The sequence below is a fragment of the Monodelphis domestica genome, chromosome 6 (genome assembly GCF_027887165.1).
Source record: "Monodelphis domestica isolate mMonDom1 chromosome 6, mMonDom1.pri, whole genome shotgun sequence".
NCBI classification, from domain to species: Eukaryota; Metazoa; Chordata; class Mammalia; order Didelphimorphia; family Didelphidae; genus Monodelphis; species Monodelphis domestica.
In genome coordinates, this window is record NC_077232.1 from 138403165 (window position 1) to 138430402 (window position 27238).

Below are 27238 nucleotides of genomic sequence, written 5' to 3' on the forward strand. Positions count from 1 at the left end.
TATTTTTTGTAAAGTTTGTGGAATCCTTGAGGCTTCAACCAATAGATCATAAAAAGTCTGTTGATAGAGGTAATCTGCCTTTTTGGAAATTTTTAGTTATGAAAAATGTAACAACTAAAGAATGTCTTTTTCATTATATTCACTATTCTGAAATATTAGGTAAATTTTTAAAAAGAAACATGTAGCTTAGATATAGTACCCAGTCTGCTGTACCAAGGTCATTGCTAAAACTTGCAATTAACATTTTTGAAGGACTAACAACTGCAATGCCAATTATATGGTGAAAGTAAGTCAATCAAGACTTTTTTTTCCCATCTGAAGAGGGGATACAAAAATCTAGGCATATTCTGGTTGTTCCTCAACAGTTATTAACTAGATTTATTTATTTTGGTTCTTCTGTTTTATCTGGCAAGAGGATATTAACTGAGCCTTCTAATTTTAGATGCCAGTTTTATAGACGGACTATCAATTTAACCTTTTGGGTGAATATTCTAATTGAAATGTGGCAGTTTTCTTAAAACAACATTCTGGCCCTTGCTTCCTTCTTTTTTTTTTCTCCCAGATGATAGTACTAATAGCTCACATTTATAGTGCTTTAAAGTTTACAAAGAGTTTCCTTCATAACAGCTATGTGACAGAGGTTCATGTCAGGAGGCATTGGTACATATGGAGGACTTTATTTTAGGTTGCTCTGTTTGGGAGCAAAGAGATGAAAGGTTCAAGTGGATGTTCATTTTAAACTCATCTGAAAAACATATTACCATTGGTCACTTGTTCCTTATCTCTGAGGTCACAGAAGCCAGATGTGACAGTGGTGCAGAAACTTGTTGCTTCAAAAAGGTGTGTGTTTGTGGGTGCCAGAATTACATTGGATTGGATTTTGATGGTATTGGCAGTGGCAGGAGTACTAAGGGAACCATTTGGTTGAAAAAGAGACAGACCTATGGGTTAGGAATATTATCTGATTGACCCTTGGCACCTGGGAAAACAATGAGAATTCAAATAAGAGGTAAAGTAAGCAGGAGATTCAGGCTTCAGAGAAAACAAATAGAGCTGTATTTGATTTTTAAAAGGCTTGTGGAGTTTTGGATCTAAACAGTTTTGGTCTGAGTTCTTTCTTCTTTCCTATTCAACTATCAGGATTGTGGTTAGTGAATTAGACTGGATTTATCTCCTGTCTTCTCTGCTATTGCCTTTGCCTGCACTAGTGAATACTGGCCTATCCTGTTAGTGTACAGCTGCATCACCAACTGCATCATTGGAATATCTGACTTCTGTGACCACCAGTGATCAGTGGAAATCTGTAAGAGCTTGCTTTCTTGGTCTCATTCATTTATTAGTGAGATTGCTAATCTCACCTCTGTCTTTTTTTGTTGTTATTCCTTAAGTTTTTTTGTTTTTGAGTGGCCTTCTGATGAACCTCTCACCTTGAAATATTCATTCACGAAGGATTCAATCTATTTTCTGTGTCACAGAGACCTGTTCTATTTCATGAATGTCTGCCCATGTCTGTAGTCTATCCTAGATACTAGACAATCTTAGATATTCATATATGTGCTGTGGACACTTGGAGAAGGAAGTTTCCTGAGGTCCCCTCCTCATTATACTGTTTGGCATTCTTTGGTCATTATTTTTCCTAGAAAAGATTCTTGTCCTGAATCCCCTCTGATCACTATTGCTCTTGGCATCTATTCCCATAATGTTCCAGGTTAATTAAGAGAGAACAGGTTTCTGCTCTTCTTTTGAATCTGGAACAGACAGAAGCACATCAAATATTCCTTCCTCTTGCTCTCATCTTTTGATTCCTTTCTCTCCAGCTGAATAACTTGACACTTATTGTGTGCCAAGTGCTATGCTGAGGATGTAAATAATTTCTTCTTTTTGAGGCTCAGCTGTTATATTTATTTTTTAAATAATAGACTCATGCTCTAAAGCATGCTTGTTAATGCTACTTATTTTTTTTTTCTCCCCTTGTTTTGAAGTGGTTTCATTTTCAGTTTTTGGTTTTTGAATACATTTTATCTCTCTCTTTTTACATCCCTCTATAAACCTTTTCCTTCTCTGAGATATCCATTTCATATGACAAATAATATTTTTAAAGGAAAAAAATTAGCAAAAATGATGTATAGATACAATATGCCAAATTAAATGGAACTTTCACCTTTGCAAATGGGTGTGGTGTTGGTGTCTTCTCATCTTTTCTTTAGAGCCATGCTTGTTCATATAATTTTGCAGCTTTCACTTTGATTTGTGTGTGTGTGTACTTCTTTTGGTTTACATGATTTTAGTCATGTACATTGTCTTCATGACTTTACTTCATATTCTTCTTTTTATGGTAGTCAGATTCCAACACATTCATGTGCCCTCCTCTCCCCTCGACCATTGGATATTTATTCCCAATTCTTTGTTATCATAAAAAGTTATGTAAATATTTTAATATATATGAGGATGGTCTTCTTTATCAATAACCTCCTTAGGAGGTAAGCTTCGTAGTGGAATTGGAGTCTCAGGTTAAAAGGAATGGACAGTTTATTTTATTTGCATAATTCCAAATTGCTCTTCAAAATGGTTCTACTGATTCATAGCTCCACCACAACGATCTACTAGTGTGCCTGTATTCCCACAACTCCTCCAGCATTGATTATTTCTATCTTGTGTCATCTTTGCCAGTTTTCAGAGTGTAAGGTAATATTTCAGAATTGGTTTGACATGCATTTTTCTTGGTGACTTAGAACATTCTGCTGTTACTACTTTGTTCATTTTTTTTGACCACTTAACTGTTAGGGAATAAATTTTGGTCATATATATTTGTAAATTGTTTCTATATCTTGAATACCAGCTCCATATCAGAGAAATTTCCCTTCCTATACTAGGTGTTAATTTTGTTTGCCTAGAAGCTTTTCAGTTTCATATAATCAGTTATGCATTTTATTTTTTATAATTGCCTATATCCCTTGTTTGGTTAAGAATAATCCTCCTAACCATCTTTGAGATCATGAAGAGTTAGACTGACTGATGAATGAACAATAATGACAGCTGTGGAAAGTATATGATTTCTTTCTTTTCTAATTTTTTAATCATGTGATCTTTAATATTAAGGCCATTTGAAATGTTTTCATATCAAATAGCTGGCCTATCTTTTTTTGGGGGGGGTGACTTACATATTTTTTTACTGAAAGTCCATCTTTTTGCTTTGATCAGCTTTGCCTGATAATGTTGTTCTTGACTGCAGCCCATTTCTTTTGCTTTTCAGAATGTTATATTCCAATTTCTTTGATTCTTTGTAGATAAATAATAATCCTAGCTATATTCATATTGATTTTCCTTGATTTTTTATCTTTTCAGGCTTTTTTCTTAATTTTAATATTTGCTATATGACATTGAAATGGTGAGATTTAATTGAAGTTATGGTTTCTTTGATTTGGCACTCTGTGGACTTTATCAATAAGTATTTTGTCTTTTGTATACATCTGGGAAGTTTTAAAAAAATTCCTTATGTTAATTTGCCTTTGAATAATTTGGGACTTTTCTCCTAATCTTTTGCTGCATTCAGACTTTCTTATTTAATCTTGTATTTCTCGGAGGCCAGTTAGCCTTAAATTACTTCTGTGACAACTGCTATGGCTTGTAAAATCATGTGTTTTTCCAGAGTGCTCTTATTTTTTCATTCTGTTGTGCCAGATTTTCTTCCATCATATCAGTCATTAGTTTTAAATTATATTATAGTATATTCTAATTTGTCCCTACTCTTATTGCTTTTTATAAATGTTGCTTTTGATTTTTTCTGTGAGAATTCATGTGCCTCAATTTCAGCACCAATTTCCATCCTCATTTATTCTTTTTTTTAAATTTTCTACTGAACCATTCCAGAATTTCTTCTTGTTATTTCAAACACCCCTTAGAATTTACACTGTTAATAGTACTTGTAGAGGTTGGCAAAATCTTTGAAATACAAGCCCAGTAAACAAGAGAAACCTAGTATGGTAAATTACATTGGAACATTTGAAAGGACATAAGTGATGATTAAATGTTTACATTCCAACAACAGGAAAAAAGTCAACTATCTCTTAAGAAATATCTAAATTTCACAGAAGGACTAAAGGAAGACAAATGTAGGGGTGGGGCTTTAGGGCAGTTTTCTTCTTTTTGGTTTTAAGAGGTCCAAGAAAGGAAAGTGGAGAAAGGGGCATACCCAGAAAAAGAAATGAGAAATAAGGGGGAAGGAACATAAAGTTTTTTTCATAATTGGAATGTGTGCTTCAGAATAAGAGTATACAAACCATGGTCTAGAATAATCTGTAATCAATTGCTAGAGGTTTTCTAATAAGACAAATATGGAAATAAGTGTATATATTAACTCCACTATTTTCATATAGTTCTTGAACTGATAGTTATCACAATAAGAGATAAAGGAATTAAGGGAATTTACAAAATCATTATTTTTTTCACTGCTGCAAATATTATGGTTTACTTAGAGAAGCCTCGATATTCAACTAAAATTATTTGAAAACTATTAATAAATTCAGGCAAATAACAGGATATAGAAATATACTCATAAAAATCATCAGAATTTTTGTATATTCACAATGAAACAGCAGAAATAGAAAAAGCTATTAAAATTATTGTATTAGATATTCAGGATTAGAATGTATAGGATATTTAAGACTCCTATTTACCAATATAGATTTGGATAATATAAAAATGTTCTCTGCAGAAATAAAGGAACATTTAAATAAAATAAATGAGAGTAATATTAGTAAATAATAGCTTAGCAGAGTGCCTGGTACATAGTAGATGCTTAATTAATACTTATTACATTCCCTTTCAAATAAGTATAAATATTAATTGGTTGTGGTAGGGTTGTTATAATAAAAATGGCAGTGCTACCTAAATTAATGTTACATATTTAGTGTGGTAGAGTGAAGATAAAAAGTTCATTTGAAGGTGAAAAAAGTCAAGAATCTCAAGGGCAATAAAAAAGTGGTAAGGAAAGAGGCTGAGTAGTATTAGATCTCAAAATACTTTACAAATCAGGAATCATAAAAACTGTTTGAAATTGGTTTAAAAAAACAGGAGTATACAGATGAGGTAAATAAGCCACAGAAAAAAACAGAATGTATTGTTTGATCAGTGCAAGGAATGCAATTAATAGGGGCTAAAGATTCCCTGTTCCACAAAAAACTTCTGTTAAGCTTTCTGGCAGAAATTAAGTTGAGATCAGCATTTTATATCATGTATCATAATAAGTTTCAAGTTCATACTTGACCTAAATGCAAAAGGTCACATCATAAATTAAATAGAAGAGAAGGGAAGAAAATATATTTGATAGCTATGGATGTGTTCCTGATCAAACAAATTTGATAGAGGGAAAAGGGACAATTTTGATTATATTAAATTGGAAACTTTTCTCACTGATTGTTTTTCATTGATGGATAAAATTCATTTAGAATAAAGGGGAAAAATCATTATACCAAACTTCTTAAATCCAAGATTTTAAGGGATTAGCACAAATATATAAGAACAAGAACTATCTTCCCCTAAATAAATGCTCTAAAGGTACAGTCAGTTTTCAGAAGAAGAAAAGTAAGCTAATCAACAATTATAGTGGGTGGGCCTAACTTAGGATAGTACCTTCTTAGTTTAGATTTGATATTGGAGTGAAATGAAACATTCATAGGTCATTCAGTAGTTAACAATGGGAGATTTACTTAGCCTTAAATAGAAAGGATATTCAATAAGAAAATTACAGCACTTAGCTTGTTTAGATGCATCTTCTTTCACCTTCCTATGGAAATATGCTTGGTCACATGGTATTGTGACATTCACCACATCTAAATTAGGGCCCCATTTCCACTTTGGTGGGCCTTTTTATACCCTTACGCTTAAAGGGCACCAGGAAGCCACATTATGACCACAGCACCAGGAAGCTGGGACAATGGAAGTACACCTTTGTCTTTGTTCCCTGAACCAATCAGATTGGCCTTTCTGGAAAAAATTAATGTTAACTCACATGGCAGAAGTATTTGGTATCCTTGTAAATAGTGGTCCTATCACAACAACTTTATGGAAAAATTCTTTCAATCACTAATAATAGAAATAACAAATTATAGCATTCTGAGATTCCACCTCAGACCCATTATATTGACAAAGATGACACTAAAAGAAAATGAGAATTGTTGAAGTTGTGGAAGGACAAGTGTACATATTAATGCATGGGTCAAAGAAATGTATCTAATAGTTCTGGAAAACAATTTGGTACTATATTCCCCAAATCACTAAACTCTAGATATCCTTCAACCTTGCAGTATTACAGTTATGTTCTTAAAAGATGTTAAAGATAGAGGAAAGGTATCTATAGATACAAAAATATTTATAATAATATAATAATAATTTAAAATTTAAAATTAAAATTTTTAAATTTTTAAAAATTTTTAAAAAATTAAAATTTAAAAATTAAAAAATTAAAAAAAAATAATTTAAAACAAATTTAAAAAATTTAAAACAAATGGATGCCCAGTGGGAATGTTTATACAAATTATGGTGAATGGACATTACTGTACTACATAGAATGATAAGATTGGATTTAGAGAAAGCGGAGAAGATCTTGATGAACTGATGCAGAGTGAAATGAACAGGACCAGAGAGGTCCAGTGTATACATTGACTACAGTAATATAAAGGAAAACAACTTTGGAAGACGTTTACAGCTGAGTCCTGCTATGATCAGTCATGACTTCAGAAGACTAATGAACGATGCTTCCCATGCCTTGGCAGAGAATTGATAGATTAGACTGCAGAGTGAGACCTTTTCAGGCATAGCTAATATGTGAATTTATTTTGATTGCTTATACTAATTTTTCACTAGGTTCTGCTTGGAGGGAGGTGGGCGTGAGTGGTGGGTGGAGTTGGCAGGAGGTGAATAAGTAAAAAAACAATAGGAGAAAAGAACAAAAAGTGGTAATGGTCTATTTTAAAAAATATATAGGACAACAGAAAAATATTCAGTAGGGGACACGAAAACAATAGTTTTCTTGCTCTCATGTTAAATTTAACATACTTAAAACACTACAAATAAAAGTTCATAGTTTCATATATAGTCGTCTTTTTTGTTCTTTGTATATTGAAATGTTCATGTTTGTTGATGTTAAGGTGATAAAAGAAGAAAATTCATTTTAAAAAAGCATCAAGCAGTCCACAAACTGGAAGGAAGAAACATGCTTACTAAAGTATTTGCTGCTGTCATGAAGGGATGATGGACACTGAGTCCAAATGCAAGAGGTATTACGTATAAATGTCTGGGTGTCCTCCAGCTGCCCCTGTTTGCAGATGCCAGTTGTGCTAATAGCATCAAGCTGCAGAATACTACAGAGCTTCCTCAATGGGACAAAAACATTGTTTTAAAGGGAGCAGAAGGGAGGTCCTGGATTCCATTGGATTGTGATTGTCTTGACCATGGTATTAGTGGTAAGGGGGACCCTAAAGGAGATGACCACTAAAAAGAGAACAACTTTTCAGCAATAAAATTACTTGTTGGTTGAATTATATTGTCTACACAAGAATAACAAAGTGAATGAAGAATGTCTATTGTCTAGACCAGTGCTGTTAAACTCAAATTGAAGAATTCTTGTGGGCAATAATGACTTGGAGCATATTCCAACATTATCTGTGGTCTATTGTATTTTTATTTTTTAAATATATATGTCAATTATATTTTAATCTGATTTGGGACAGACAGCATGTTTGACGCCTTTGGTCTGGACTATGACATACAGTTCAACTGGCAGTCCCATCAAAAATTTTATTAAATGTTACATATATTTTAGATATAGACTGCAGAAATAGACAGTAAACTGGGCTCAGAATTGAACAAGAAGTGCAGAGTTGTCTACTAAATAGTATATAGTATAGTGTCTACTAAATATCAGGAACTGTGCTGTTATTCAAATACTACATTTGAATCTCAATACAACATAGTAAGTTATGTGCTATTCTCCCCATTTTATGCTTGAAGAGACTGAGGCAGGTGTGAAGTAACTTGCCCAGAGTCATACAGATAGCCGGATTTAAACAACTTTTTCTGATTATAGGATACCACTATAATACTAGGTTATCTCTTTGTTGGGGACAGTGGTACTTTGAGTGATCACAAAAACTGTTTCCTGATACAAATCTCTTTGATTTGTATTTTTCTATTGGTGCTATATGACTAGTACAACTCCACAAGCTCTAAGAATTAAAATCTGAGGGGCACAAAGAATATATGGTAGGTATAAAATAAACTGCCTCTTATTACCAGTGATAGTAATTTAAGTGGTATAAAGTTATCAGTTAGGAAATGGGCATGGGCCAGGCATGTGGCAGCAGTAGGGAATATACCAACAAAGCCCAAGTGCTATACTGGTATCCTTGGAATATTAAAAATCCTAGAAGTAAAGGGCATTGGATAGTTCTTGTAGCGAAGATTAATAGGATAATAAATGATCAAGAATCTTATAGAATGGAAAGATGTAGATAGTTTGGGATCTGTACCCTTGGAAGGATATTCACTTTGAGCTATGGATCCATTAAAATACCTCACACTGTTTCATCTCATCTCAAGAATCAGTGTCAAGGAGTATTTCCTAAAATACTGTATTGTCATTAATAAATAGGATTGGTTTTCCTGCTGTTTGTCCCCTTAGAATGTACGCTCCTTGAGAGCAGGAATTTTCTTTTAAACTTTCTTTGTATCCCCGGTGTTTAGCACAGGGTCTGGCTCAATAAGTGTGCTTAACAAATGTTTATTGGATTGATAGCCAGCAAAACTGTGTATAATGCTACAGGGGAAAAAATGGATCGTTAATGAAACAGAGAACTTCCAAAACATTCCTGATGAAAAGATCAGAGCTGCATAGAAACTTTGAAGTTCAAACTCAGAAGTTAATAGAAACATAAAAAGGTAAACATTAATGAACAATGATAAGGGACTGAGAAAAAGGATAAACTGTTTACATTCAAATATGGGGAGGTAATACAGTTCTCCCCTCTGAATGCTATCATCAGGTATCATAGAGAAAGTCTAATTAGATAAGGGCAGGGAGTAGTTTTATACCATGTCTTACTGATCTTAAGAGAAGAATGGAAAGATGAGAATTGGAAGAAATTAGGGAGAAAGGGAAAGGAAATTAAAGAAAATTATCTCATCAGAATGCATCTATACCAATGAGGAGATGGGGAGAACAACTGACATTTGTACTTCAGCTGAAGTGGTCAAAGGAAGGAGGAAATACACAGTTGGGCATAGAAAATTTTTCACTCAATTGAGAAATGGGGGAAGGAAAGGAGAATTAAAGGGGAGGATATATTAAGGGAAGGATTAGTTCTGCAAAATAAACCTTAACTAAAGATGTGTAAAAATATAGCTCTCTTTGTGAACCAGAGGCAGGGTGCCCATCAGTTGGAGAGGGCCTGAACAAGTTATTTTATATAAATATATGATACGTTATTGTGCTGTAAAGAAATGATGGAGTTGATTTCAGAGAAACCTGGGAAGACTTGTGTATGAACTAAATCTGAATGAAGTGAATATAATTGGAAGAACAATTTAGATGATGGCAAAAGTATGGTAAAGATAAAAATGCTGAAAAAATTAAGGACTGATTAGTGTAATGAGAATCGACTGATATCTAATGCTGAAACAGACCACCCACTTCCTGATAGAAAGATGAAAGGCTGGCTTCTTGCACAGAATGAGATGTTCTTTTTCTTTTACCTGACCAATGTGGGAATTTGTTTTGCTAGACTATACATGCTTGCAACAGAGATATTGTTTTTTGTTTTTGTTCTCAATTGAGGAGAAGAGGAGTTGGGGTAAGAATACAGATTTCTGATTGAAAAAATACATGACTTAAAAAGCACAATTGAATCCTTAGACAAAGTTCTGTTGTATTCGCTTTTCCAGTAAAAGCCGGATGATTATTTAGAGGACTGTGGCTTGATCCTTAGGAAGCATGAATTGAGTTTCTGGAGTGTATGTTATCTGTTGAAAAATGTCAGAATGTCCAGTAGATTAAAGTTGGAAAAGAAGTTAGTCTATAATCATAGCATCATTTTACCCTTTTGACTTGTGGTTAAGTCAATGCACCCTGAAGCTTGTCTTTTTTTTTTTAACCCTCTGACCACTTCCAGAAGAAGACCCTGAACTAATATTGTTCTTCTGTAGAGGAAAAGAAGTGTTTTCATCAGTTTAGTGAGGGTTACATAAATATCATAGCATTAAAGAAGGAATTTTTTAATTAAAAATGTTATTTCCTCGGGCAAATATCTTTAACTTTTTAAGATATTATAAAATTGATGCTTTTTGTTTTTACATTTATTTTCCAATAGAACTCTCTCTTTGTTTCCCTTTCACCATCCTCTCCCAGTGAATCTTTTATAGTAAAGTATTTTACTATTATATTGAAAATGAAGATAATGCCCATATATACTCATTGCTGGAGATAGTTGTACCTTTGCCTACTAGGTGAGATGTGAGGATTTAAAAAAAATTTTTTTTATGTGGAGGAGAAAAATAAATTTGTCCTCTTCTACATGAGTACACATAACTAAGAATTAAGTAGTATCTCTGAAATTTTCACTATGTTCACTTTATTTTCTCAGTATTGTTTCATAGAATAAAATATTCTGATTTTTATCATAGTCTTGTATTTTTAAATTAATCAGATTTATTTCTGGTTAAGATTTACTACAGAGATAAACAGACATCTTAATTCTCGAATTTTGTCAATAACCAAAAATAAAGGTGATTGTAGATTCTGAATTAAGAGACATTTATTGACAATAATTTATTATTCATTTATTGAGAGTGGTATTGCACTTCTATATCGATCCCAGGAACATTTTTTTTAACAAGAGATACATTTGGATGAATTCTGATCTCATTGGGGGTACTCTACAATGGAGCAGTTAATGAATTACCCAGCACACCTATTAAGATTATATACCAGACACCATGCTAGTTGTGGAAAGGAGGGGAGATAGTACAAAATTTTCCACACAGGAATAACCAAATTAATAAGGAAAACCTTTTGTGTAGACTATACTTAAATTGGAAATCTCCCCTCTGAAAGGTATAGAATGTCATAACTTCTCCTTCTGTACTTCTTGTCCATATTTTTCTGTAAATTTTTCATAGGGTTCCTCCCACATTTTGTTGGATGTCTTCCTCTAGGTCCTTGACATTGTATAGATATCAATGGAGCAAATAGGTTGTTAGCATCATAGATTTAGATTTGGAAAGAATCTTATTTTACAGATGATGAAACTAAGGCCCAGAGGAGTTAATAATTTTACACAGGTGTAAAAAGTTAAGTAACTGAGTTAGCATTTGAACTCTGATCATCTGAATCTGAATACTTTCCATTGCACCAACTATGTCCTAGAGTGTGACTTATTTTTCCTTCTGGTTTTCACATACACAAACACACCAACACACAAGCTTTTCCAGATACATAACAGATCACAGAGTTGTATTTAAAAGTATCTCCTTTTCATACTGTTTTTACTAATACACACAATTAATTAGTCTTAAAAACCAGACTGCTTGTTTGTGCTTCATTCTGTATCCGTTCTCTTATGGTGCATTTTAAAAAATGTATGTTCAGTTCTCTTATGATCACTGGGATCCTTTAATATTTTTTTCTTAATGTGTTCAGCAATATAAAGTTTCTTCCAAGAATTGTTTTAGTTGCATCCTGTAAGTTTTGATTTATAGCCTCAATATTTCCTTTATTGTATCTTTGATTTATTTTTTGACAGACTCATTCAGGAGATTATTTAGTCTCTAAATCAATGTTTTTGTTCATATTTCCTTTATTACAATGCTTTATTGCATTATAGTTTATGAAATTTGTGTACAATATTTCTACCTTTCTGCATTTGTTTTTTATGCCCTAATATGTTAGATTTTTTTTTTTTTAAGTGCAGGATAAGAGAATAGACATAATCCTTAAGATTAGCCAAAGGGTCTCTCATTCCAGGTTTTTTTTCCCCTAACAATCTCTTCATATCCTCAGTTCCTTTCTTATTTATCTTATTATTTGATTTGTATAGGTCTGAAAGAGATAAGTTAAAGTCTCCTTCATTTGCCTTACTGCTTAAATATTATATCCTAGATTTTTTTTGTAAGTACTTAGATTCTATCACTTGATGTGCATATGTATATTTAATTTTAGTCTTATTGCTGCCTTCTAAAAAATATCTCAATTATTTCCTGATATTCATCTCCCTTTTGAACCCTGTCTTTTAATAAAAGCAACTAAGCAAAGCTAATGAACAAATCTGACAGGTACGTAGTGTTTCACAATGGAAATATTTTTCCTATTCTTATTAGAGGGGCATATTCTGTAACCTATTCTTCGGGAAAATCGTTAGTCATTTGAAACACATGTTTAATATTGATACTATTTAATTTATAGTGCATTTAAAACATAATGCTTGTTTTTTTGCTTGTCTCAACCATGTCTTTTTCCTGATGTCTTTTTTTAGATTTCAACTACAGCATAAAGTCTAATACAACTTCTCATTTTAAATCTATGAATCTTTGCTTTAAAAAGGCATGGTTCTTATATATATATATATATAGTAAGTTATTGGGTTTTGTTATTCAATTCTTTCTTCAATCCTTTTATCTTCATTGGTAGAATTTTTTACTTCTATGATTAAAAATGTTTTTTCCCTCTGGCAAATTTTATAGTCCAAGGGATAGGGGGTAGGGCCTGGACCCGTGACTTCATTGGCATAGGGACATCTGGAGTGAGGAACCTCTCCCTCACAATTCAGGTTGGCTTTTTCATTGGGGCTTTTCATCTTAGCTGCCCAGAGCATTGAAAGGGTAAGTGATTTGTCCAGTGTTATAGGTAGGACCACAATGTTTCATAGGTGAGACTTGTTTGAATCTTTTTCTCTATCTTTTATATTATGCTGCTTTTATGCCACATTGTAAAATATTTATTTTTTTCTTTTTGAAAATATAGAGACTAAATCAACTAAGTATCTGGAGTTTTTATTGCTGTAATAACTAAATACTACTGGTCTCCTTAGTTTTTCTGTACCTTGAAGGCCCAGCTGTAAGTTTCTAAATTCCTATATAATTATCCTCAATTTATAGGATAAATTAATTTGGACTGCAAAACCATTTTTCCTTGTTCTTTGACATGTATTTTAGCATTTTATGGTTTTGAGTATATCATTCTAGCATTTTCTTTCATTTGTGGTTGTTATTAAACAGTTCTAGATTGAAGAGATAAATATCTCTTCTTGAACACTTAAAATAGTATGTCTTTGAATTGGGAGCTTTGAAACTTGATCGTTGTCACATTTCCAGTTTTAGTTTTATATGTCCTATGCTGTAAAAGCATAATGAAAATGATTGAAAGTTGGCCTTGGAGTCAAAAGACTTAGTCCAGGATCTGCCTGTGGCACACACTTAAGTCACTTAGCCTTTTATTGCTCTAGGTTACTTTCTATGATTGCAAAGTTTCTGACGGTTTTCTGATTTCTACTAGGGACGGGAATTTTTACATTGAGAGTTCCCCATACTCCTGAAATCACAAATTCAAGCATACCTTACTCAAAAAGTTAATACCTAGGGTCTAACCCAGTGCCTTATATATATATATATATATATATATATATATATATATATATATATATGGTAGGCAATTAATATGTTTGTGGAATTAAAATTGAATTTAGTACTAATGTGAATATCCTTCATTTTAATAAACTTATTTTTATCTATGATTAAATCCCAACCTGAGGAGTTTTTATTTTTAGACATTCATAATGTGGCTATGGCCTGCCTTTCCTGATTTATTTCATGGTACTCCTTTTTACATACTCTTTTATTTTTTAGCCAGACTGGCCTACTTGTTAGTCTTCAAAGTTGACACCCCATCTCCCCCCAATCTCTAGGCTGTGTTGACTCCCTGTTAGCTGCATTTGTAACATTGTGTATATTCCCTTCTCTCTTCTGACACTGCATCATCCCGGAAAAGACCCCCATCCTCAAGCCTCTCTCTGTTCTGATCTATCTTCCACTCAGCTGTCAGATTAATCTTCCTGAAGCACAGATTGGGCCATGCTATCTTCTTTTTCAGTCAACGTCAGTTGGTTGGCACCCCCATTCCCTCCAGGAGCAAAGATAAAATCTTCCATTTGACTTTGAAAGTCCTCCATTACTTGGTCTTCCTCTTGTTTTGGTCTTCTTACACCTTGTTCCCCTCCACAGACTGATCCAAGTGACACTAGCCTCTTGGCTGTTGCTTGCATTGGACACCCCCATCTGGGTTTCTCACTGGCTGTCCCCTTGCCTGGACCTCTTTCCCTCCTCATCTCCGTCTTCCAGCTTTTCTATCTTCCTCCTAGTTTCAGCTGAATTCCTGCTTTCTACAAAAAGCCTTTCCTGATCTACGTTACTGCTAGTACTTTCCCTCTGAGGCTTTCCGCAATTTATCCTTGATGTGTTTTCTTTGTCCTTGGTTGTTTGCATGTTCCTAGACTGTGAGCTCTTGTAGAGCAGGGACCAACTGTTTTTTACCTTTTTTTGTCATCCTGGTGCTTAGCTCCTGTATTTGGCATGTAGTAGGGGCTTGGTAAATGGCTTTTGACTGAGAAGCCAAATTCTTTAGTGAGTCTTATTTTATGCAACTACCTCTTTTATACTTTTTGCCTATGTTCCCAATTACTTTTTCAGGAAGTCTTCGATCTTGCAGTTCATCAGACTGCGTTAGCAAAGTGATGCCACCAAGGAAAAAGAGAAGACCTGCTACTGGAGATGATTTATCTGCAAAGAAAAGTAGACATGATAGGTATGTTACAAAGACATAATTTAAGATAAATGAAGTGATTGTTTAAAGTTATGGACTACCAACTTGTCTAATGTGTTTTGAATGTAGGCATTTAAAATTGTGGTAAGTGAGCAACTTAGGTATTGCTTTGGTCTGATTAAGTTACACACATTGAAGTCAGTATTTATTTGATAGTCCTTATTTTATGTTTTCCAAGTTTAATAATAAATAATATTAATAATATTAATAATAAATAAATAAATAATAAATAATAATAAATATGACAATTTTTAGCCTTAAGACATTATTTTTATTTGGGGCCTTTGATTTAACAGAAAGGAATACTTAAAAATCTAGCTCTTAATTTTTAAAACTTTTCTGTTAGTGTTACTTTTTAAGTGGTCTTTACTATTGGTATAAAATGAAATAGTCAATTATGATTCTTCACAAAATTATGTTGACTTACTGAAAAGAAATGTTTGAAGTGAAATGAGGAATGACTAAGAATAACAGCACTAGTGGAGTTTGTTTTGCAAATAGGTTAAGATCAGTTCAATAATATGAAAAAACCTGTTTGAACCATTTCTGTTAGGAATGACATTTGCACTGGTAAATATGATAACTAAATAAATTAAGATTTAGTTTTTTTGACTCCTGAATTGTTTTCTTTATAGTTATTGAACATAATAGCTTTAACTTGTTTTCATTTCCAGTATCTATAAGGTCACAGTGTGAGTAAAGAGATATTATGTATTACAGTTTATTTAGTTTCTCAAGACTGTCTCTAATAAGTGAGTAATGTTAAATACATATGTAGAGAAAAAATTAGAATTTAATTACCAATAAATAGTCTTTAGGCAGTCATCTGACATTCTGTAAAGACAAGCTGCTTAATGCTTTAGTGATGCATAATTGTTCTGTTGGTTTACTCATTTAAGTAGCATTTTATAATTATAATTAATATTATATAGTAATAATTTATCATTATAAAGTACTTTCTGCTTTTAATAGAATAGAATATACTAATAGAATAGTAAATTTAGTATTATGCTAAGTGATAGATATGGCATCTGACATGCAATTTTGGTAACTACAAAATGAGTGTTAGAGCAGGGTTAGAATCCTTAGCCTGACTGAATTGAATGAATTGTCATTTGCTTGGTTTGTTCAACTTTATTGTCTTTTTATATAAAGCCTTTGAATGGTTGGCATGTTAGTATAGTACATAATGACCAAGGAAACAGCTACAACACCTTCACTGACTGACACAGAGCATTTAATTGGTCATACTGCAAAGAGTCAAGTTGAAATGAACTCCACCAATACAGTCTTTGATGCCAAATGTTTGGTCACAGATTTCATGATACAGTTATAGTTAAACATGAAGCACTGGTCTTTCATAATAGTGAATTATGCAGGTGACAAGGCTATGGTCCAAGTGGGACACAAAAGGGGTGGGGGGGAGTCAAAAGTTTCTATCCAGAAAGATGGATCTTGATCAAGGTGAAAGAAATTGCTAATGCTTACTTTGGGAAGACTGTCACAAATATTGTTGTTACAGTACCAGCTTATTTCATTGATTCATAGCATCAAGCCACCAGAAATGCTTGAGCTTTTGCTAGTTTCAATGTTCTTTGATTTATCAATGAGCGAACTGCTGTTTCTATATAGTGTATGGCTTTTACAAAAAGGTTGGATACAAAAAACATGTGATGATCTTTGACTTTGGAGGTGTGACACTTAAGATGGCTCCATTCTTACCATTGAAGATGACATCTTTGAAATCTGGAGATACTTGGATATCTTTCCCACTTGGGTGGGGAAGACTTTGACAACCATATGGTCAGCCATTTCATTGCTGAGTTCAAGTGAAAATGCCAGAAGGACATCAGTGAGAACAAGAGGATTTCTGCCATTTATGTACTGCTTGTGAATATGCAAAATGTACTCTTCCAGTGCCCACGCCAGTATTTTGAGATTAGCTCTGTATGAAAGTATCAACTTCTATACCTATGTTACCCATGCCTGTTTGGAAGATCTGAATTCTGCCCTCTTCTGTGGCATATTGGACCCTCTAGAAAAGACCTTAAGGAGATGCAAGCTAGATAAATCACAGATTTGTGATATCTTAATGGAAGATCCCCCAAATTGAGAAACTTCTTCATTACTTCTTTGACGAGAGGGAGCTCAACAAGAATATCTCTCCTGATGAGGTTAATGCCTATGGTATAGTTGAATAGGCTGTCATTTTGTCTAGAGATAAATCTGAGAATGTGTAGGACTTGTTGCTATACAGTGTACTTCTCTTTCTCTTAGTATTGAAACTAGTGGTAGAGTGATACATTTTAAGTCAAATTCCATACTGTCAACTCCACCAGGCAGACACAGACCTTTATCATCCCAGACAACCACGTGGTGTGCTTATTCAGGTTTACGAAGATGAGAGACCAACCAATGACAAAGGATAACAATTTGTATGGCAAGTTTAAACTCATAGGAAGCACTATCCCCTTCCGCACCCATGGATGTTTATTTTGATTGAAGTAACCTTTGACATTGATGAAAATGGTATCTTCAGTATTTCTGTCGTAAATAAGAGACAGAGAATAAGATCATCATCACCAATGACAAAGGTCATAAGATAAGAAGGTGAGAGGCAAAAATGTTTTTCATGAACTCTTGAATCTTATGCTTTCACTATTGAAGGCTATAGTAGAAGACAACAAACTCTAAGGCAAAATTGGAAGACAAAAAGAAAATCCTTGACAAATTTTTTGAAATAACCAAATGACAGGTAAGAACCAGACCGCTAAGAAAGAAGACAGAAAGAATTTGAGAGAGTCTATAACCTTATTGTTACCAAGTAGTGCCAGAGCACAAAGGGCATGCCAGATGGGTTTCCAGGGGATGGAGCAGCCTCATCAGGAGGTGTTTTTTCTGGACCTGCCACTGGAAGAGGTCAGCTAACCACATTAGAAGAAAGCATTCCACACAATTTTGTAAAAAATAGAATTTAAATTTGTGTCCATGTCAGTGTCAGTTTAAAAGTAACATCTAAATTACTATATAAATCTGGACATTTGGAGTACTTGAATGTGTACAGAGGAAGAGAAATGAACAATATTTTACTTTAATCGGTACTGTAAACAAGTAGAAATTTAATTTTTGTCCTGTAGAATAAAATCTATTTGAAATTGACATTTTAAAAAAGTATATTCTGACCTTAATTGCATCCAAAAGATTTTAAAATCCCTGAATAGTTTCTCTTTTACCCTTTTGGACTTTAGGTAAGAGTCACTTTAACTTCAAGGGATTTTAATTTCTTGATCCCTAAAATGAGGAGGATGTACTAAATTGATGATTCAGTGGTCCCTTTACAAACAAGGAGAACTTTTGAGAGAGGGCTAACAAAACCTAGTTTTGAATTCTGCCCCTCCTCTTACTGTGAGTAAATCACTGTTTGGCCCTCAGTTTCCTCATCTAAAATAAATGCTTGATATATTTTTTTAGGTTTTGTTATAGCTTTAAATCAATGATCCCATTGAATAACTTTTAAGTATGGGATAACTTTTGTATGGAATAAATTTTTAAAGCTTTTGAGGTAGAGAGTTTTTTGTAGTTTCAGTTACTCAGTTCTATGCTTATGTTACAATGTATGATTTTTTGTTCTTTTCTCATAATTTCTGTTCATTAAAGTTATTGAATTAAGTGGTTAGCCACATGAATTTTGATAATTTAAAAAATGTATGTTCTCCTAGCTAGTGTTTGAAGCTTAACCTCCTTTTTTTACTTCAGTTTTATTTTCAGTGTCTGATTCTCTCTTTCTCTTTTCCCTCCCCACCTAATGAGAAGGCAAGAAAAACAAAACCCATTACAAATATATGTTGTCATGCAAAACAAATAACCACATAAGCCATGACTTTTCTCCAACCCCCCCCCCCAAAAAAAAAAGAAAAAAGGAAGAAAAGAAAATATACTTACAATGAGTCCATTAGCTCTCTAGAGGAGGAGAAAGTATTTCATCATGAGCCTTTGGAGTTTTGGCTGGTCATTGTGTTGATCAGAGTTCCTAAATGTTTCAAAGTTTATTATCTTTACAATATGTTAATGTATCAAGTTTTCTCCCTTGTCTTTCCTCTCCTCCCTTAAAGGAATGACCTCTAGGCTCTTGTTTATCAGGGTGTGGAATTTCCATGGAATTTCCATGTTTAGTTACAGATTTCGTGTTAATAGAGTCAACTCTATGTCGGCTTCTCTGGTTATTTTTTCTTTTTTATTTTAGTGGCTACTCACAACAAGGAACAAAGATTTTGTAGTCTTTCTTGAAAGAAGGACCCTGACTTTGTTTCCTCCTGAAGTCCTCTCTGACCTGCTCTGTCTCCCTTGGTGGATCTACATCCATATCACACCCACTAATAGCTTTTCCAAGGCTTAGACCCAGACCCTCTTCTCTCCATAGACAATTTTAGTTAATGCCATCAATTTCCTTGATTTCAATGATCATTTCTATATAGATGACTCTCAGCTCCAATCTCCAACATCATATCTCCAGTTGTATTTATAAATCTTAACTGAACTTATTTATTATTCCCCCCAACCCTTCCTTCTCCCTAGCCTCCTAATTACTGTTGAGGGTCCCACCATTCTCCCAGCACCCCATATTTAGTCAGTCCCATCATTCATACAGCTCTATGCATCCCCTTCTCTTGACACTGCACAATCTTGGTACAGACCCCTGTCATTATTAAAGTTGTCTGCTGGGGTTGGGGTGGGGGCTCCCTGCCTCAAGCCTTTCTCTGAGTCTTTAGTCAGCTTCACTTGGCACCCCCATTCCCTCCAGAAACAAACATAAAATCTTCTATTTGACTTTGAAAGTCCTCCATTACTTGGTCTTCCTCTTGTTTTGGTCTTCTTATACCTTTTTCCCCTCCACAGACTGATCCAAGTGACTCTGGCCTCTTGGCTATTGTTTGCATTGGACACCCCCATCTCTTGCCTGGCATTCTCACTGGCCGTCCCCTTGCTTCATCTCTATCTTTGAGCTTCTCTAGCTTCTTCCAAGTCTCAATTGAATTCCTGCCGTCTACAAAAAACCTTTCCTAATCTGCCTTACTGCTAGTGCATTCCCTCTAAGGCTACCCCCAATTTATCCTTGATATGTCTTATTTGTCCTTAGTTGTTTGCATGTTGCTAGACCGTGAGCTCCTGTAGAGCATGGACTATCTGTTTTTTACTTTTTTGTCACCCTAGTGCTTAGTACAGTGCCTGGAATACAGTAGATAATTCATTAATGCTACTTCGCCAACTATTGAAAGGTCTCTAAAAGGTTTGGTTAGTGCCATAATCTCTTGTCTAAGACTTCTTTTTTCCTAGCCTCTACTTTTTTGGAAGCTCAGAGATGCCTCTAATTCACTTGCTTAATGTGGCATATAGGTAGCACAATTGCATAGAGTTGCTGGATGTGGAATCAAGAAGTTCTGAGTTCAAATCTTTCTATGTGAGACAAGTCACTTATGCTCTCTAAGCCTCAGTTTCCTTATCTATAAAATCATAATAATCTGTAAAATAATAATTATATTGTCTTACTTAACTAGGGTTATTTACTACTTCAAATGAGATGTTATATGTAAAATTGCTTTGCAAACCATAAAATGCTATATATAAATAAATGCTAATTTTTATTATTTTAATCAGTACTCTGCATCCAGCTTAACTCTTTTTCTCATTTATACATTTTAATTTTATTTCCCCCCAGTTACATGTAAAAACATTTTCAACATTTTTTCAGAGACTACTGAGTCTTGAATTCTCTCCCTCCCTCCTACCTCTGTTGAGATAGTAAGTAATCTCATATAGAGATAAACATGAATCACATCAAACATTTTTCTATATTAATCCTTTTGTGCCAAGAAACAAATTAAAAATTAAGAAAACAAAAAAAGTATTCTTTTGTTTGGATTCAGACTCTATCAGTTCTTTTTCTCTGGAAGCAGATGGCATTTTTATCATGAGTTCTTTGGAATGGTTTTGGATCATTGTATTAAGCTGAAAATAGCTAAATTATTCACAGTTTTCATTGTTCACAGTTTTCATTGTAACAGTATTCCTGTCACTGTGTGCAGTGTTCTCCTAGTTCTGCTTATTTCACTCTACTTCAGTAAGTTTTTCCATATTTTTCTAAGCTCCTGCTTGTCATTTTTTACAGCACTATGGTATTACATTATAATTATATACTTTGGCTTACTTACTCAGCCATTCCTCAATTGATGAGAATCCCTTCACTTTCCAATTCTTTGCCCCCACAAAAAGAGCTGCTTTAAGTATTTTTTGTATATATAGGCCCTTCTTTTTTTTTTTTATCTCTTTAGCATATAAAACCTAGTAATAGTATTGTTGGGTCAAAGGGTATGCACTGTTTTATAGTACTTTGGGCATGAGCCCAAATTGCTCTCCTGAATGATTGAATCAATTCACAACTCCCCTAATAGTGCATTAGTTTATCAATTTTCCCACATCCCCTCCATTGTCATTTTCCTTTTCTGTCATAATAGCTAAGCTGAAAAGTGTGGAGCTGGTACCTCAGAGCTGTTTTAATTTGCATTTCTCTAAATAATAGTGATTTAGAGCATTTTTTGCATGATTATAGAGAGCTTTAATCACTTTGTGGGATAATTTTCTGTTCACATCTTTTGACCATTTATCAATTGGGGAATGTCTTGTATTCTTATATATTCAATTTGTTTCTCTATGTATTTGAGAAATGAGGCCTTTGTTTAGAGAGATTTTTAAAAAAAATTTGCACTATTATGATTACTATGTATTACTCTCCATCGTATTTTCCCCTTTTTAGTTTCTGACCTCCCCCTCCCCAAATTTGCCCTCTTTTCTATCAGCCCCACATCCCTTCTCTTATCCCCTTACCCTCCTACCATCCTGTAGGTTAAGATGAATTCCCATACACAATTGTTTGTGTGTATTCTTCTCTCACTGAGCCAATTGGATCACATACTCCTCCCCCTCCCTATCTTCCTCTTCATTGTAAAAACTTTCATGCATCTTTTATTTGGGATAATTTACCCCATTCTGTTTTTCACATCCTCCCAGTGCATTCCTCTTTTTCATGCATTAATTTTATTTTTTTTTAAATCGTCCCATCACAGTCAACTCCCTTCCTTGCTCTCTGTCTTATGTACACTTCTTCTAACTGCTAATAATGATAAAGTTCTTGAGAGTTACAAAAATCAACTTCCCATGTAGGGATAGACATGGTTTAACCTTATTGAATGTTTTTTGAATTCTCTTTCTTTTTATGCTTCTCTCGAGTCTTGTATTTTAGAGTTAGATTTTCCATTCAGCTCTGGTCTTTTCATTAGAAATGTTTGAAAGTCCTCTATTTTCCCTCTGAAGATTATGCTCAGTTTTTCTGGGTACATGATTCTTGTAGCCTAGCTCTTTTGCCTTCTGGAATATCATTATTCTAGGCCCTCCAATCCTTTAATGTACAAGCTGCTAAATCTTGTCTTATTCTGACTATGGTTCCACAATATTTAAAGTGTTTCTTTTTGTCTGCTTGTAATATTTTCTTCTTGACCTGTGAATTCTGGAATTTGATTATAATATTCCTGGGAATTATCCTTTTGGGATCTCTCTGAGGAGGGGATTGGTGGATTCTTACCATTACTGTTTTACCCTCTTGCTTTCAAATAACAGGGAAGTTTTCCTTGATGACTTTATTGGAAGATATCTAACTCATTTTTTGGTCAGGGCTTTTTAGTAATCCAATAATTTCTTAGATGATCTCTCCTAGATTTATTTTCCTGGTTAGTTGTTTATCCCACATATTGCACATTTTGAATGAAATATTCCACATTTTCTTTTATTTTCATTCTTTTGATTTTGATTGTTTCTTGATGACTCATGGAATGAGTAGCTTTCACTTGCTCAATTCTGATTTTTAAGACATGATTTTTTTGAGTGAACTTTTGTACCTCCTTTTACATTTAGCCAATTCTACTTTTTAAAGAGTTCTTTTCCTGAGTGAATTTGTTTACCTTTTTTTCAATATGGCCAATTTTGCCTTTTAAGAAATTCTATTCTTCAATGCATTTGGCTTGTTTTTTTTTAAGGTATTAATTTCTTCAGTATTATGATTCCTTCACCTAACTATTGACTCTTTTTTCATGATTTTCCTGTATCATTTCTTTTCCCAATTTTCTTCTATAGCTCTTACTTGATTTTTAAATTCTTTTTTGAGCTCCTTCACTAATTCTTTTTGGGCTTGAGAGCAGCTCATCTTTCTTGGAGGCTTTTGATGTACCAATTTTGTGCAGTATTGACTTTTTTGTTGTCTTCTGATTTTTTTGTTGTCTTCTGATTTTGTGTTTTTGCCTTCTTTGTCACCAAAATAATTTCATACATTGAGTTTCTTTTTATTGTTGTTGTTTGCTCATTTTCTAGTTTTTTTTCTTTTCTTTTAATAAAGTTGGGATTTATAAATGATGGGAAGGGTTCACTGTTCCAAGTGTCTTTGTGCAGCGGCCCTCAGTGCTACCTCTGGAAATCTATCTGCTTTCAGCTCTTCTAAGGTATATGATATAAGGAGGTATTTAATACAGTCTAGGATTGAGCTATGGTCTGAATATAATTCTTTTATCCCCTGGAATTGTGACCATGATTTCCTACTCTCCTGTGGCTACAAGTGCTGGTGTGTGTTAGTGCTCCTCCTCCCCCTGAGCATGTGCCCCAGAACTGCTTCCTGGAACTGCAAATGGGGAGTACAACAAGAGACTTACACCTAGAACCAGCAAGGGGGAGCCCTGTAATATTTTTCTGAGCAATTTACCCCTCTTACTGTCTGGGGCTGAGAGCTCTGGAAGCCTTTGCTGCTGTCTCAACTGTGCCCAGTACCCACTGTTGTTGCCACAGTGGAGCCTGCCCTGGCATATTGTACTCCACCTCTACCCTAGAGTACTAGATCCTGCATGCTGGCCACCTAAATTATTTTGGACTGAGATATTATTTCACCTTGTCTTTTTATGGGTTATGCTGCCCAAGAATTCATTCTGAGGTGTTAAATCATAGTTTTTTGGAGCAGAATTTCATAGAGATCATATGGGTCTATATACCTTCTTTTCCATCGTGGCTCCATCCTGGATATATGATTTCTAGGTTAACTCTTAAGATGGATACTTCAAGATGGAAACTTCAAAATATGTTAATGGAAAATTTGAAAAAATCTGAGTCAACATAATATTTGTAGCAAACTGTGTTAAATTACAGTCAGGGTACAGTATCTTAAGGTCTTAGAACAAATCCTAATTATTTTTCATTTTGTTTCTTAGCCACACCAACAGATATTTACCATAAAAGTCTTAACATTTAATTCTTGGGCTAGCAGATAATACAGTAATCTAATAATAATAGTTGGTATGAATGGTAAAGCATCACAAAAGCTTCTTCAAAATGCTTATGAATAAAATGGTTAATTCAGGTAAAGCTACTGGTTTTTATATGTCCTATCCAAGGATGTAAAGTTTTTGTTTAAATAACGAATCTGTTTGTTTTTCTTAAATTTCTAGCATGTATAGAAAATACGATTCAGCTAGAATAAAGACTGAGGAAGAAACATTTTCAAGTAAGAGATGCTTAGAGTGGTTCTATGAGTATGCAGGTAGGTAATCTTTTTATGATTCATTAAAATCTAGAAACATTAAATGCTTTTAAAAAATCTTATCAAAACTAAGTGCAATTTTTGTGTGTTTTAAAGGCACATTTGGAACAAATTAATGAATGCTCTATTTATAAGCCAAGCCCAAGAATTTAAATATTATAAGGGACTGATGGGATAAATACAGTGGGTAAAAAAATTCCCATTTTTGAATGCAGATTTCAAAGATCATTTTACTTTATTATTAAAAAACTGAACATTGTAGCTTTTAACCTCAAGGAGTACAATGGTAACTAATTTTTTATAAAGAAAGAACTATATTTTGAAAGATCATTAGTCAGAAATTTGTTTTAAATTGCCTTTTTTATGTCTGTTTTTGAGTTTTATAGTTGTTGAACAATAATAGTAAAATCTATCTAGTGTATTAGACAGTGTATTTGCACATTGTAACAAAAGTTTGTTGCCTATGCCCAAAATTTAGCATGAAATACCATATTGAACCAAAGTATTTATCAAACTCTTGTCCCTTTGCTTTTTTCTTAGGCACTAATAAATGTTTTATTTTTCTCTTATTATACTCATTTAATCAGGAAAGTAACAGGGTAAAATTTAATTCTTCTGCTTTCTTTTTGTTTGTAAGAAATTGTGTTTTTATAGTAAAAACTAAGTTTCAATATTAAGTTACTCTTAGTAGTGCCATCTGACCTGCTGACATAACACAAGAATCCCTGGGATGTTTCCTTCCATCCTGTAGCTGAACTTTGGCTTTTCTATTTTCTTACCCAGTTCTTGAGAACAGGTTCTGTCTCACTTTTTCAATTGTATTCTCAATGCTAAGCACAGTGGTTGCACTGTGAAAATACTTTAAATTTCATTCGTATACTTTTTTGATTTGGGGAAATTAGTTATTTTAGTAGCATATCTGGGAGATAGCTAAACCAAAAATTAACTGAGATTTTTTTAAACTGTGACTTTCTGTAGCTGGTTTGTTGAATAATCAGTTACACTTACGATTTCTTATTGAGGCCTAACAATGTAAAGCCTTTTTGAACCATTTTTATCTATTGTTATTTTGAAATTGACAACTTTCTTATCCAGCTCTTTGGACTATATGTTTTAGTTGCTATTTATCAGGGGAAAGAACTAAATGAAGTATCTTCATTTTTCCATTTATGTTTGAAAGGTGGAAATGGTTTGGAAATTTAAAAAAAATGGTTGGCTTTCTTTTCCAAGATAAATTCTCTTACTTGTTGAGGAAGCCTTGCATAACTGATAGAATACTGAATTGGAAATTAGAAAGACCTGAATTTAAATCCCATCTCCCCTTTTTACTTTTTATTATTAGCCTTATGACCATAAGGCAAGTCTTTTAACTTCTTAGCCCAAGTTTTCTTCATTTGTAAAATGGAAGTAATGATGGGATACATATATAAATTCTATAAATGACATTCTATAAATGACAGTTGCTATTGGTCTAAGAGTTTGATCTAGTCAGAGTATCCTAGGATCATAGATTTAAAGTTGGAAGGGAGCTTAGAAATCATCTAATCCAACCCTTTCATTTTATAGATGAAGAAACTGAAATCTAGAGTTAAGTACTGTACCCAAAGTCAGACCTGAAATTTGAATACAGTCATTTACATCTACATGAATTGACCTCTAGAATTTATAGCTTTTGAAATTATCAAGAAATTGTTATTTTGGATTTTTAATTTTATCAATAACTTGGTGCTACCTGGTTTAGAATGAGCTGATTGCATTGATTACTAAAATTGTTGACTTTGGAAGAAATAATTTTTTTTTTTTTGCAATTTGAAATTTTATTAGGTAACTTTGAGAAAAGTGAATTGATAAGTGATTATATAAGGGTAAAATTTGTTCAACTGTAAATCTTCTCCTTTGATAATTTTTTTCCTTTTGGGGCAGTGGCACATATTGTATATTTATCTTACCCTTGCTATTATTATACTTGGAAGTAATATAATTAGGACAGGCAAAAATGGAAAATATTAACTTCCTAGTTATTATGCTGCTATTATGCTGCAAAAGAAAGACAAGGAAAACATCCTTCTCCCCTTTATTATCTTCCAGCTTTTGAACCAGGTGATAGCCAGATGAATATACCTTTAAAAGAAAGGATAGAAAATTCTTACCTAGTATTATTATGTACAAGCAAAATTAGTTCAGCTTATGTATTTATGTGACCTGTTTGACAAATGTTTTCACAAATATGTTTTAAAAAATTAGAAAGAAAATAATTTTATATCTATATCTATAAAATAAAGGACTTGGGCTAGATGATTTATTTCTAATGTTCTAGTTTTCTCTTGATCTTATTTAGTGTTCCCTAACTTATTTAAAGTGTTCACTCCTTTTAGTCTAAGCAGAACATAGCCAAAAACCAGAAATTTGATGGAAAACAGCCTTTAAACAACTAAAATAGAAGATGCTTATTGGAATCTGATAGTCTAGTAAATGCCTACTGTGTTGGGTACATTGCAGGCATTGCTCTACGTTAGTGATGGTGAGCCTTTTAGAGACCAAGTGCCCAAACTGCAACCCTCATACCACATATGAAACCCCTTACCCTAGACAGGGGAGGGAGAAAGCATTCCCATTGGGCTACTGGGCACAGGGGGTGGGTCATGTGAGAAATGTCCTTGGGCGACATGGAGAGGGGTAGGGGAACAGCCCCCTCTAGCATGCTCTGGCACATCTGCCATAGATTTGCCAACATGGCTCTA

The 27238-nt window shown here is 33.7% G+C and overlaps 1 protein-coding gene across 13 annotated transcripts in view; it reads left to right on the plus strand.

The window, feature by feature from the left end:
* Window positions 1-27238, plus strand: part of DCUN1D4 (defective in cullin neddylation 1 domain containing 4) — an 82265-nt gene that overhangs the window by 24251 nt on the left and 30776 nt on the right. For 9 of the 13 annotated variants that reach the window (XM_056802604.1, XM_007496468.3, XM_007496469.3 and 6 more), the window contains 2 exons: window positions 14734-14848; window positions 24406-24497. In XM_056802604.1, coding sequence (XP_056658582.1) covers window positions 14778-14848; window positions 24406-24497 — 163 coding nt within the window. In that variant the 5' untranslated portion in view covers window positions 14734-14777. Of the gene's footprint in view, window positions 1-90; window positions 1010-1140; window positions 1304-7148; window positions 7278-14733; window positions 14849-24405; window positions 24498-27238 lie in introns of those variants that run through there. The other 4 variants (XM_007496474.3, XM_007496473.3, XM_056802606.1 and 1 more) reach the window with 4 other exon arrangements.